The 14,398-nt window shown below is 40.1% G+C and overlaps 1 protein-coding gene across 1 annotated transcript; it reads left to right on the top strand.

Moving 5' to 3' along the window:
- The first annotated feature begins 316 nt into the window (after positions 1 to 316).
- On the top strand, positions 317 to 2,104 carry LOC147626523 (uncharacterized). The gene is made up of 3 exons (XM_086816941.1): positions 317 to 844; positions 1,323 to 1,498; positions 1,665 to 2,104. The coding sequence occupies exons 1-3, from the start codon at positions 739 to 741 to the stop codon at positions 1,776 to 1,778; spliced, it is 396 nt and encodes a 131-aa protein (XP_086673067.1). The 5' UTR covers positions 317 to 738; the 3' UTR covers positions 1,779 to 2,104.
- The last annotated feature ends 12,294 nt before the right edge of the window (positions 2,105 to 14,398 follow it).

Here is a 14,398-nt window from a genome sequence, read left to right as displayed (position 1 = left end):
TTGAAGGGGTAGAACTCTTTAATAATCAAAGCCAAAGGGGTGACAAATTGCCCATTTTTGCGTGGAGGTGGTTGTCATTAAAGGTAGCAAGACAAAGGTTGAAGGTAGGAGTGTGGACACTATCAAGTTTACTCTAGTATTTATGCTACCTATACAAAAGTGGCTAGTAATAATAATAGAGTCTTTTTCTCCTCCCACATTAAAGAATGTATCATAGAGTGAGTAAAGTTGTGAGATGTGGGCCTTGGGGTGTGTGCAAGCTAGCGCTGCACAAAAGGGTGTGAACTCACTCTCACAAAACAGTACTACTAGAGCACAGGGGTACCCCTAAGAGAGTCCTAGAAGGGGCACCCAAGGAAGTGTTATAAATAGATAATTTCTCTCTACGTTGGCAAGCACACTCAGAGCAACAAGAATAGAAGGGGGAGAGATAGAGAGGCCAGTTTGTGCATGGCTTGGTGATAGCTTGAAACCTGTGTGTGTGTGTGTGTGAGAGAGAGAGAGAGAGAGAGAGAGTGAGAGAGAAGCCCATTTGTATCTGGCTTTGTTGTAGCTTCAATCTGTGTGTGTGTGTGTGAGAGAGAGAGAGAGAGAGAGAGAGATAGAGAGAGAGAGAGAGAGAGAGAGAGAAGCCCATTTGTACCTGGCTTTGTTGTAGCTTCAATCTGCCCACCACCACCCCCCACATCCTCTGTGTTATCCGCATATTATCTCAAGGGCTTGCTTGGAGTGGGAACAATGAGAAGCTTTGCTTTTGTGTTGCTTCCCACCTTTGCCTTTGTAATCCTGGCTTTGATGGTGCCCATAGTGGCTCGGAAACAGCTCCCTCTGCAAAGTCCTGCAGGTGCTTTCATTCACACCTCTCTAGTGCTATTCTGCATGCAATGGACATGCCTTGTTGTAATACTTCTCCCTTGTTGCTTTAGATTTTGCTTGTGTGTTTATCTGTACATTCACATGAACCATCCAATGCTTTCAATGCCTTCTGCAGGCCAATTTCTATGCGTTCTGTGCTTACATTATTGCTTGAATATTGGTATCAAAATATAAGGTCTGTGTATAATTGTGCATGAATATTAATTGTAAGATCTCTTATGCTTAGGTTTTGCATGTATTTGTGTGTGGATTAGTAACACAAATTAATATAATTGCATGTGTAAATTAAGCATCCTATTGGCGTTATCAGATTATACAGGTCTAATCATTTATGCATTGATTTTTGACATGCAAGGCCAGTTTCGAGCTTCGTACTTGTTTATAATTGTGTCGTTATTAGTATCAAATTATAATTGTATTGATAATCCTACATCAACTTCTTGCAGTAAGCAAGGTCTCTAATGAATCCAACATGATCAGCCATGAGCCTACGAACTCTGAATTTTCCCATGCTGCCAGCAACAGTAATTCATTGCAAACCATAAGGCGTCCTTTGATGGGGTCAGTGGAGAAGTCTCAGCAGCGCAAGACGATTAAAACTAGGCGAACCAGATCCAAGAGGGTGAGTATTATAATTGTAAGATGAATTGTACCCCAATTTCCTGCATATTAATTAAGTTAATCACGAGCTGCAGTGTGTTCTAAACCGACTACATTCCCCGCTTGCTTGCCTTAATTCTGGCAAAAAAATTTTAAATTAATGTTGTTGCTTGGTACTGTGGTTGCAGCGTCTAGCTGCCAAAGCTGGCGTAGAGCATTCAGAGGAGAGATTGTTAATGGTGGATCAAGTAGATTATGCCTCAGCTAGAACCCATCCTCCAACCAAGCCGCCCCTCAATTAATCGACCAATTAAGCATCTGTAATCAAGTAACTGTATTGTTTAAGCAGAGGATTTAAGCTGAGCCTAACACGGCAACTATATAATTAAGATATATTGAATCAGTATTTGATTGGAAGCAATAATGCCATCACTGTATTCGACAAGGATTACTTGCCCCTGGAGAACGGCTATGTAAAATCAGTTGACAAAAAAGCTGTGAGAGTCAATTGATTGAGTATGAAATAGTACAAGGTGCAAATAGGTGGTCATTTTGTATGAGATATTCACATTATTTTGGTAAAAATATATTTGTGGTAGGGGCATGTGTTATGAAAGGAGGTATGGCCTGTTCCCATCTGTTTAAATTAAGGTGCCATTCCCCAAAGTTACCCAAACTTGCTTTAATGAAAGTGAAGCACACATTTCTTTTCCCCTAAGCAAATTTGCTCAAGTTAAGAGGTCCCCTCTCCTAAACTTGCTTTAATTAAAGTGAAGCACACATTTCTTTTCCCCTAAGCAAATTTGCTCAAGTGAAGAGGTCTCCTCTCCTACACCATAAGATGTCATCCTCCCATTACAAAGTTTGAAGGTTAGAGTTTATCCTCATTAGAGACTTTTTTTCACATTACTTTAATGTAAAACATTGATGGAAAAGGAGAAATGCAAAACAAAACAACAAAGTGAGTAATAGCCCATGCATTTTAGGACATCACATTTTGTACATTTTGTCTGTTATGGTTTTTGGGTTGTAGTGAGGGATGGGCATGAGTATTCCACCAATGATCATTACACTATACCATAACACACACCACCAATATCAATTTGTAAACTACGTGAAAATATATCCTAAGAGCACTTTTGTAAATTAAATGTTCAAAGCTTGTAATATAGATTTTTAAAAATGGATAAATGAAATAGATTAAATGTTCAAAGCTTGTAATATAGCTTTTTAAAAATGGATAAATAAAATAGGTTGAAATTCTATTGGTACCCTTCACATCATGGGTAAGATAGCATAAACTATTATATTTTTATATTGCGCGATAAATAGTCAACCTAATAGCAAAATTAGATAGGTAGGGTTATTCCAAAGATACGCAAAGTTTGCCCAAAATTAGCATCTATTATTAGAAATCATGACTTTTCCCAATTTTGCCATGAAAATGCCTTATATGTATGATGATATGATATTATGAGGTTTTTTCCAAGAGTTTTATTGAAGTAAGGTTTTTCTATTAATGTTCTCTCTATCAAATGATTGATCTCATGCATAAGTAATTTTGATGATGGAGTAAACATTCTCATTCATTAGAAGAAAACGATGGCCAATCAACATTAAAAAGCATGCATGCATGGTACAAAACAACTTGATATAATATAATATCCATGATCTCACCAACAACTTGTCTTTATGCCATAATACATATGTCTTCACATTATAGGGCATGAATAACTTTCATAACAACTTGAAGATGCCCATAACTAGGATTATTGATGTAAGTGGTAGACCTACTAGATCTCCATGGATCACTATTGTTCAATTCTATATCTAGGATTATTGATATAAGTGGTATATCTACTACATCTCCATGGATAACTATTGTTAAATTCTATAGCTAGTTTAAAAGTTGAGGTATAAAAGAACCACAAAATATGGGGATTCTCACAAAAAAAGCAATATGTATTTTATCTTTAAATTGTGAGATATCCAAATGAATAGATGATAATCTTGTTACACTTTACCTTGATACTTTATCTTGATATCATGAAGTGCCTTATAGAAAACTAGTTGAGCATTAGTGTGATTATTATTTCTCATGCTATTGTCATAACGCTATAATCATATGTGTTGGATCTCCTTCTATCAATCACTCCAAATAGGAGTGACACCCACACGACCATAATGAGGAAAACTTCTTATACTAAAAGATCAAAAGCAAACACATGCATAACCAATGAATGTTCTTACTTAATAGTAATAAATTTTAAATTTATAAAATCATATTGATATGTATTAGATAGTATTACATATATCATGTAATCATATTGATATGTATTAGACACACTTACATGAAAATCACACCCATTTGTGTTCTTTATCCGTATACCTAACAAACTCCTTTTGTGTCCTACAAATGCCTCTTTCAATTGCATCTCTCTTTGTTTTGTTAAGACCACCTGATATTGTCTTCTTCTTTTTTAGAAAAGCTAAATGTACATTATCCTATGCATTATCCTAGTAACATTTACAGTTAGAACCTCCCCACAAATGTGTACATAGTATTTACAAAGGTTGATGAATTAATTTCGAGAGGCAATGTACCTTAAATCTACTCTAAAGGAGCTAAAAGCGAATATTTAAGAAATTCATTTGGTAGGAAATACTTTAAGGCACTATGTAGCACCCAAAACAATACTCCACAAATACTAGAAGATCTAGTAGCTACTATAGTCACAACTTGCTTAGAGGGATATAAAATTTGTAATGCAGGGAGATCAAATATCAATTTTTAGATTCAAAGACCTTTTGAAAGTGTGTGCACTGCTATGTTATGACCAGAGGATGTTTGGCTTAGTTAATAAAAATTATGTTGTGTGATAGATTCAACACTTTGGAGCCTCCAATGATCCTAGGAAAAGAAACAAGGTTTTGTTAGGTACCTAAACTTTATGCTTATATGTCGGGGGCTTCAAATCACTAATTATTATCCTAGAAAAAAGGCCAATTTTTCATTACAATACTATAGGAAATCAAAGGAAGCATGTGAACAATCCCATTATAAATGGTGGTTGCACATGAGATTACACTTAGACACACTTTTTATTCCATAAACAGTTGCACTTATAATTGTCATGTTTTCAACCAGCAACAAGGCAAGATAGAAGCCCTAATCAAGCATGCATGCTATTATTTAACTAAACTTTTGCATTGTAAGATGCCAAAAATGCTTTTGATATAGAAGGATGCATGCTTGAAAGAGCACTCCATAGAATTGCAACTCATAGACAACAATAAGTTAGTTGATTCAACTTGTTCATTTCCTTGTGGGTAGTAGTTGTTGGTGGTGGGGGTAGTAGGGAGATGAGTATGTATGAGTTACCAAAAGTTTTGCTAGAATATGGAGCATTCTATTAGCCATAAACTTCATTCAATAATCATTTACAATCTCCAAGGACCAAACTATGTGATAATTTTATCATGGAAGAACTTGATAGTCCTCTTTATGTGTGTGCAATTTATATGTCCCTTCCTTAATGCTATTTGAAAAAGTAATCAATTGTCACACTAGAGTAGCTAACTTGCTCATATCATGGTACGAAATGGATTGAACTACCAGAAAAATCCATTTCACATTTTTCTAAGTTTCTTTTCTATTATAGGATGTAATGAAATCTTGTTTTATTCCAATGGTTTAGATGCCATTTGGCAAACATCAAAAGACTTACAAACTTTGAAGGGATCCTTGAATACTTATGCACTTGGTCAACTGTCTGTTAATTAGATTGACCATATAACAAAAAAGGTAATTCTAAGCTAAGTACATAGTGTTACAATGGAGTCCATTTTTAATGGATGTTTGTTCCTCTACTTAGGTAGTCTTTGTGTAGTTGTAGTACCATGTGTTACTCTAGAGACAACACATTACTAAAAGCCATTCCTAAACTCATATTTTATTTTTGTGTGCTGTATGGAGTCATCGATTACTTATGCGCAAGTTTCCTACAATCTAATCGCCTAATGATAATCTAATAAAGAAGCTAAAGCTCATGATATATTAGCATGCCTTTTCCATTATCACATTCTATAAGTTTATAAAAATATGTATTTGACAAGGTAATTTTACCAAAGATGCCATTGAGGTTAACAAGGCAAGAGGAAAATAATGTCAAGAATCAAATTTCATATTTTCGTACACCAACCAATGTAATGCACTCATTAAAGGGTGCATTTACAATAATAGAAAAGAAGGGTGAGCATCAATTGTATGGTCTCAAATCACATGATTAGCACAAGATGATGCAGGTATGTACATAACTATATCTGGGCACTCCTCAATTTATGTTGTGTGGACTCTATATTAATCTTTTATTATTTTTAAAAATTAATTTCACTAGTTCATACTTCCAATATCAATTGGTGGGTGCGGAGAAAAGAAAGCTTGGAATGCCATCTATAAACTAGGGGGATTGGCAGGCTGAGTTCCAATCAAAACTATAGATTTGTCCTTTTGGTACAACATATGGCTTTGAAATTATCTATTCTTCTTTAATTTATCCATTAGGACCTCAATGGAGTCTTCTTGGGCCCTTTTATTTGGCAATTTAAGGGAGTCAAACCTTTTCTCTTAAGAAGAAACGTTTTCTAATTTGAAGCTTCAAAACGGCTACTTTATTCGAATTTGAATTTTGGGAAAAAAATAGAATTTAAAATCTAGCGGATAAAACCATATCATGTAACATATCTATGGAAAGCTCTTGATGCGTAGATCATGGATCTGTAATCTCTGCTCAAATCGGAGCTTGTATGTAGAAGTTATGGAGGTCCGAAAATTGTAAAATCGCCCCCCTCCTTTTTGGGGGGAAAAGTGCACCCTTTGACCACTCTTACACCTCTCTTAATCACCAATGGTTTTTGCTTACATGGCGGGCTCCTATTTGTCAAAAAGTTAAACATTTCCATAACCTCATGGCAAATTAAAGGGCCCAAAAAGACTCCATTGAGTTCCTAATGATTTCTTCCTTTGTTGAATAAAGTTGAGTCAATTGAGGTGATGTGTATGATTGACGAAAGCTTTCCAAGAAGCATACTCACAACTCAATTGCATTGTCTAGTACATTTGGTGGATGAGGTGGCTATATGTGGCGTTGTTCATAGCCAATGGATGTCCTTTCTTGAATGCTTCATGAAAACCTTGAAGGGATTTGTGAGGCAAAGGGCAAGGCCAGAAGGAAGCATGGCAAAGGGATGATTGGTGCAATAATCCCTCATATACATCTCTAAATATTTGGAAAAAAAAATTAATCCATCTACGCCTAGATTCATACATAATGATGGGGATGAACGAATGGTGTCACATGTGCCGCCACATGGAAAAGGATTCGTTTGAAAGATGGATGAGTCCATGCGCAAAAAGGTCATTACATTTTCTTTTCTTAACACTTCTGTGATGGAAAATTGGATTGAGAAATATGAAGATGCAAGAAAGATAAGGATAGAGGAGAGAAGAGCATTTAAGAGATCAACACAAAGGCACATGACATACCCGCACAACACAAAGGCTCTCCAAAGGATTGCAATATTGAATGGGAGAGGAAATTATAAGAGAAGAATGGGAGTATGCAAGGGGATGAGACTACCATGTAAGTAAAGATGTTTTTATATTTAACTAACAAATATTTTATTTTCCTAAAACATATAATGCTGAATACTAAATTGCTTACATATAAGATATATTAAAGATTTTTTATTGGGTTGCACTATAAAGTACATGATGCAATGTAGTCACACTACAAGGGATCCGGCTCATACCCGCGCTCCTAGCCGCTAAAAATGACTTGTGGAAAAAAAGTAACGGGCCCGTGTATCAACGCATGTATCATCGCGGCCAGAGACATGCATGTAAAAGTGCGTGTATAGAAGCAGTCAGACGCGCTGATACGAGGGCGTATAGACACGTTTTGTCAGTTTAGCTGCACTTAGACACGCTGATACTAGGGTGTATACACGCGTTTTGTCAGTTTAGCTGCGCTTATACACACGCATTTCACAGAGTATCTGCGTATATACACGCGACTTTTGCAGAGTTGACGCGTCTATACACGTGAATAGAGAGCAAAAAAAAAATCCAGAGAGTGCTATTTGGTACCTGAATGCTGTTCCAGCATTCCAGCACCCAATAGCACTCTCTGGATTTTTTTTTTGGGTGTATTGCACCATCCACGAGGAAGATTTAGTGCATTGTTATTACACGATTCAAGAACGACATGAATGCATACATTGTTAATACACAATTCAAGACAGACATGAATGCAATACTATCAATTCACGATTCAATATTACTATCAAAATTTTATGTGTACACATATATACAAGGAAGTCCATATGTTGAAGTAGCCCATGGCTTCAGTTACAAAAATATATATACAACCACATCCTTAATATGAAATGTGATACTATAAGTCTGAGTACTACTGCTCCCTCCATGATCAGATGAGCTCACATCGGTCGGAATGTCCGATGAGTAGTGCTCACATCCAGCAGGAGTAGTGGCGACATCAGTGGTGGCAAGATCATCAGCAGGTGCAGCAGCAGCTTGTGCCTGTTCAAGTAATATATAGTATATAAGTATATATATATGTAATTCAATAAACCAAAATCATTCATTTAGAGTTTTCAAGTACCTGTCTCGACCGTATGGTCTCATCGCCATCTCAAACTGCGCATCCGTAATACGTCCCTTGGCTCTGAAGAGGGTCCACGTGTCACGTCTGCTATGCCGGTGAGCATACCCAGTATCGTGGGCTGTGGGCTTCCTCCCCATAACCCGTCGCTATATCATAATCAACACAATTTGTAAGATTAAAACAATCATAGAATCAATGAATTAAGTAAACAATCAAATAAAGTGGCAAGATACTTATGAACTCTGCCTCCCATGACTCGACGCCGCCAGATCCAAAATGCGAAGATCCAGTGGTCTCCATCTGGATCCGTCGTGCCTCCACATGCTGCTTGTTCTTCATGCCACCCTCTGCTCATTTCTTTGCCTCCTTCCACTCGCGTTTGTGCGCAGTGGTAGGTTTCTCGGCAGGATAGCCACCCGCAGCTACATTTAGCCCATCATCGTATGCGAGTTTCTTAAGGTGAGATCTTTTATTACTTAAGATCTCCCTTATTCGCGTCCTTCCCCATACATCCGAGAATGTCGCATGTGGGGGATTGGGGTACCGACTATGTACAGCATCTATCACCTCCCCAACTAATCGGCTATTTTGATCTTTAAATATAATAAAACAATTTCTATACAAGTTCAAAACTACCCCATGCATGTACTCCATTACCTCTTTCCCCCTTGCATCCATCACTCCCCTATCCGTCACATCATAGCAAATCACTCCCTCCACCTCTCTCACCTCCTCCTCATCCTCACTGTCTCCTCTAACTCTTCTCCCTCTATCTCCTCTCTCACCGCGTGCCCTACTACCTCCCCCACTAAAGCACCCGCCGCATCCTCCACTCCCACTCTTCCTACTGCAACGTTTGCTCTCCTCTGTATTGCGGGTGGAGTCACGAGGACTGGGGATTGTCTACGTGACTGTGGCTATGAGCCCTGACGTGACGGTGCCTGAGAGGGTGTGCGTGAGTGTGTCTGGAACGAGGTATGTCTCCTCGGTGGGCGTGGAAGAGGAGAAGCTACATGCTGTCTCGTCAGACTCGCAGGCATAGACGGCAGTGGAGTGACATGGATACTCGGGGGTGGGGTATAGATACCAGGCAATCCAGGAGGGGGATGGGTATACATGTACTCTGTAAGCTCAACTGTGAAAAGATGCAAGGGGGAAGAGAGCTTGAGCTCTTGCAAGCACACACACACACTCACAAAACCCTATTAGAGAACACACAAGGTGAGAGGCTGAAATCTTCTTCTTCTCTAATCAACACTCAACACACCATATACAAGATAAGAGTACACATAATATGAAAGGTACTCAACCAATACATACACGGGTTCTCTATAGTGTGAACCCGACTAAATGAGCTGGCGCTATAACTATGCCAGTCTCTAGAATGGCTGTCACACAGCCTGTCATCCCACTGGCCGCATATCACCCAAGATCTCGCCAACCATGCCAGTGGTGTAAGTGTGGGGCCTATCCCCCAGGCGGGTCATCAGAGTGGCCACTGCCTCACTAGACGAGCTCGATATCTCAACACTCCCCCTCGAGCTCAACTCCATCTCATGTACACCAAGCAAAGCCCTAAATCTGCGGAGCTTCTCTGTACCCAATGCTTTGGTGAAGATGTCAGCTACCTGATCCTCTGTGCTGACATAAACAAGGTCAAGGTCTCCTGCCAAGACCTTCTCTCTGACGAAATGGTAGTGAACCTCTATGTGCTTTGTACGAGCATGAAAGACTGGGTTCCTGGTGGCCAACTGTATACTGCTAATGTTGTCACAGAAAATGACAACTTGTCTATCCACTGACGAAATGTTAGTGAACCTCTATGTGCTTTGTACGAGAAGGTCTCCTGCCAAGACCTTCTCTCTGACGAAATGGTAGTGAACCTCTATGTGCTTTGTACGAGCATGAAAGACTGGGTTCCTGGTGGCCAACTGTATACTGCTAATGTTGTCACAGAAAATGACAACTTGTCTATCCACTGATAGACCCAAATCTGCAAGTAGCTTTCTCAACCAAGCTACCTCACATGCTGCCATAGCAGCTCCTTTGTACTCGGCCTCTGTACCCCGGGGGGTTCACCTAAAAGTATGTAAGTGTAGCACGTCAGTTCATCTAAGAGGGGTATTTAAATTCCAAAAAGTTACAGGTTTACATATACAGGAGGGGCTTTTTTATCCAATTTTGAAAAAAAGTTGTAAGTTTCTTAAGAAAGAGGGGTCATTTTATTAGCCTGTGACATGTAAGTAGAGGGGGTTTTTTATTACCTCTTGAACGCACGTGATATGCAACATTTTTTAAAGGTGAACCCCCTGAGCTCTGTACTCGATAGAGCAACCGTAGGCTGCTTCTTGCTGCTCCAAGTCACAGCAGCACTCCCCAAAGAAAACATGAATCCACTAGTAGATCTCCTATCTGAGATACTACCAGCCCAATCAGCATCTGTGTACCCATGTACATATATCTCTGTCCCAGTCTCATAGAATAGTCCACAATGCAAAGTAGACCTCACATACCTCAGTATGCGTCTCACTGCATCCAAATGCAGTTTCCATGGAACCTGCATAAACTGACTCACCAACCCAACAGCATAGCTCAAATCTGGTCTGGTGATCGTCATGTAGATCAAACTTCCTACTATGCGCCTATACATAGTAGGATCCTCCAAGATCTCTCCTGAATCTGCACTCAACTTGCCATTCTGCTCCAATGGCACGGAAATAGGCTTACAGCCTATCATACCATACTTGGACAACATGTCCAAGCCATACTGTCTCTGCAGTAATCCAATACCATGTGGTGACCTAATCACCTCAATGCCCAAGAAATATCTGAGCTCCCCCAAATCCTTCATCTCAAACTTCTGTCTTAGCAAGATCTTTACATCAAAGATCTCTGCATCATGGTCCCCCGTAATGATCGTCATTTACATAGATGACAACAAGCACAACTCCTCTATCACCATGTCTCACATACAGCGAGAAATTTGCATTGGCTACATGAAAGCCAATAGTGACAAGATATTCAGAAATCTTGTCAGACCATGCTCTTGGTGCTTGCTTTAAGCCATACAAGGCTTTCTTCAACCTGCAAACATGCTCGGGGTGACCCACATCCATAACCAGGTGGCTGCAACATATACACCTCTTCTTGCAAATCCCCATGCAAGAATGCATTCGTTACATCCATCTGATGTAAAGACCATTGCTTTGACGCAGCCACTGCTATCACAACTCTCACCGTTGCCATCTTGGCAACTGGGCTGAAAGTTTCCTCATAATCAATCCCATATGTCTGCGCATATCCTTTGGCTACCAATCTAGCCTTGTACCTGTTTATGCTTCCATCACTGTCATGTTTAACTTTGTATACCCACTTGCATCCAATGGCTTTCTTGCCTTCAGGCAATTGCACTAAATCCCAAGTTTCATTTCCATATAGTGCATCCATCTCCTCATCCATGGCTTTCTCCCAATACACATTTCCAACAGCCTCATCAATGCATGTGGGCTCAACAACCTGCACAACCTTTGCCATATATGCATAGTGATGTGCCACATAACCATCATAGGTAAATCTCTGCAAGCACAAGATTTTTCACTCTCCCAGATCTTCGCAGCTTCTCATTCATGGCCTCCATAGCCTTCTTTACACTAGGTGTTCTCATAGCTGGGATCCCAAGCTCCTCATCAAGGCTCATATCTGAGCCACTAGACTCTCCATCAACATGAGAATGCCCTGCAGAAATGTCAGGCATACCAAGGGGCTCAACCACTTTCTCTTTTCCTTTACGTGATGTACTAATCACATTTGCAGGACTGGTATTATGACGCAGCCTGCCACTCAATGGTCTATCAATAGACCCACTAGATGAGGACTCTCCTGGTCCACTCAAAGACTGTGATTGCTGACCTGCATTCTGTGCAACCACACTTCCACTCACATCAGCCCCAACAGCTTCTTTTTCAGCAGCATACCAGCTGCTCATCTCATCAAAGACAACATCCCTGCTTACCCTCAACTCACGTGTAGCAGGATTATAACACCTGTATCCCTTTTGCTCAAGGGAATATCCAATAAACACACATTTTTCAGCTTTCGGATCCAGCTTAGTTCTTAGATCATCTGGCACATGCACATATGCAATGCATCCAAAGACTTTCAGATGAGACAAATCTGGTTTTTTGCCAGTAAACCTCTCCTCTGGAGTTACATCATGTATGGCTGCAGTTGGAGACCTGTTCATGATGTATACTGCTGTAGAAACAGCCTCAGCCCATGCGGCATATTTTTCTCTTCCATCAATGCTCGCGCAATCTCAGCAATGTGCCTGTTTTTCCACTCAGCAACTCCATTTTGCTGCGGAGTGTATCTGCATGTAAACTGTCTCCGAATACCATTCTTCTTCAAAAATTCAGAGAACTCATTGGAGAAGTACTCTCCCCCTCCATCTGACCTTAGGCACTTTACATATTTCTCTGTTTGCTTTTCAACCAAAACTCTGAAATTCTGAAAGTGAGTGAACACCTCACTCTTCTCCTTCATGAAATATACCCACACTTTCCTTGTGTGGTCATCAATGAAAGTCACATAATACCTGCAGCCTCCCATAGATATGGTCTTCGTAGGACCCCATACATCTGAATGCACAACATGTAGTGCATTTCTGCTCACATATCTGTTACGTGGAGAGACATGCTTTGTTTGCTTCCTCGTTTGCTTCCCAAATTGGCATGCTTCACATATTTTCTGCATACCTTCCACTTTAAATTTTGGCAGCCCTGTCATAATTCCTTTTGTCTGCATAGACTTCAATCTCTGCACATTTACATATCCAATCCTTTTATGCCAAATGTATGTGTCTGCAACAATTCCTGAACCATTTGCAAACATCGTAGCACTCATTTCAAGCATGTCTACATTTAATGTAAACATTCTGCTCACTCTGTTGCCTTTTGCAACCAACCTGCACTTGTCTTTAAAGTCTTCAACATAACAACCATCAGGGTTAAACCGAACCTGCAAGCCCTACTCAATCATCCGGCCAACTGAAACCAAATTCTTTGTTATGTTCGGTACATGAAGTACATCTGCAAGGTACTTCACTTTGCCATCCTGCATAGACAATGGCACATCTCCAACATGGGCAATTGGATGAGCAGTGTCATCCCCTGTTTCCACAAAACCTGGTCTTCCCGGGTTTTTCATCTCCTTGAACCACTCTCCATGACTTGTCATGTGGTTCAAAGCACCTGAATCCACATACCATACATCATCTTTTTGTGCTGCATCAACATTTTCAGACATGGCATTCATGACATGCTGCATAACAAACAACCTTTCATTATCCTCATTATTTCTGCTTGAGGATGCATAGTTGTTTTGCTGCACTTTCCCATTTTGCATGTCAACCTGCTTCTTATAACATTCTGCCTGCACATGTCGAGGCTTACCACAATAATAGCATTCACGTGCATCATTATATTGTCTTTGCCAATTTCCACGGCCTCTTTGACTCCCCCTGCCTCTGAATTTGCCTCTTCCACCTGCGTGTTGTTGTTGTTGTTGTTGATTCTGGGACTGTTGTTGCTGCTGCTCTGCTGGCCATAATTCTGATTACCTGTTCGGCCACCTCCTTGACCGCGTCCACGACCTCCTCTACCTCGTCCTCTTCCTGACCTTGTGTAGAAGGCCTGTTGCTCTGAACTGTTTTTGCTTTGTGAAGACTGTTGATCTTCACCCAAGCTCTTCTCTTCGATAATCAGCATAGACACCAAATCTGTAAAGTTGGGAATGTTTTCCCGAGTCTGAATGGACATCTTGAATGCCTTGTATTGTGGCCCGAGACCATGTAGACAGACTTCCACCTTGTCATCATATACTGACACACCAATAGATGTAAGGGATTCCACAATACCCTTTATCTTCAGCACAGTCATTCACAGACATGCTCTTTTTCTCCACAGTATGAAGTTCATTCTTCAACTGTATCTTACATGCCTTGGTATTTGTTTCATAGAGCTTTACCAAGGTGTCCCATGCCTCCTTGGGGGACTTGGCATCTTGAATGTGCCCAATCATGGTGTCATGTATACTAATGGAGAGCCAATACATAACCTTCCTGGCTCCTTGGTTCCAGTCTTTAAACTCTTTCACATCTGCAGAGCAGTCGGATTTATATCCGGTATCTCCGGTGCCTCTTCATGCTCACCTTCTATGTAGTCCCAATAGCCTTTTCC

This window comes from Cibotium barometz, chromosome 22, assembly GCF_041138505.1.
Source record: "Cibotium barometz isolate CiBa-2024 chromosome 22, ASM4113850v1, whole genome shotgun sequence".
Classification (NCBI taxonomy): domain Eukaryota; kingdom Viridiplantae; phylum Streptophyta; class Polypodiopsida; order Cyatheales; family Cibotiaceae; genus Cibotium; species Cibotium barometz.
Note: the sequence above shows the minus strand (reverse complement) of the source record. Positions and strands in the feature narration are given on the sequence as shown.

What these genes read in the sequence shown, in the direction of transcription:
- LOC147626523 (XM_086816941.1), top strand. Translation starts at nt 739, where the DNA reads ATGAGAAGCTTTGCTTTTGTGTTGCTTCCCACCTTTGCCTTTGTAATC. An exon ending in CCCTCTGCAAAGTCCTGCAG is followed by an intron (nt 845 to 1,322) that starts GTGCTTTCATTC and finishes AACTTCTTGCAG; the next exon opens with TAAGCAAGGTCTCTAATGAA. An exon ending in GGCGAACCAGATCCAAGAGG is followed by an intron (nt 1,499 to 1,664) that starts GTGAGTATTATA and finishes CTGTGGTTGCAG; the next exon opens with CGTCTAGCTGCCAAAGCTGG.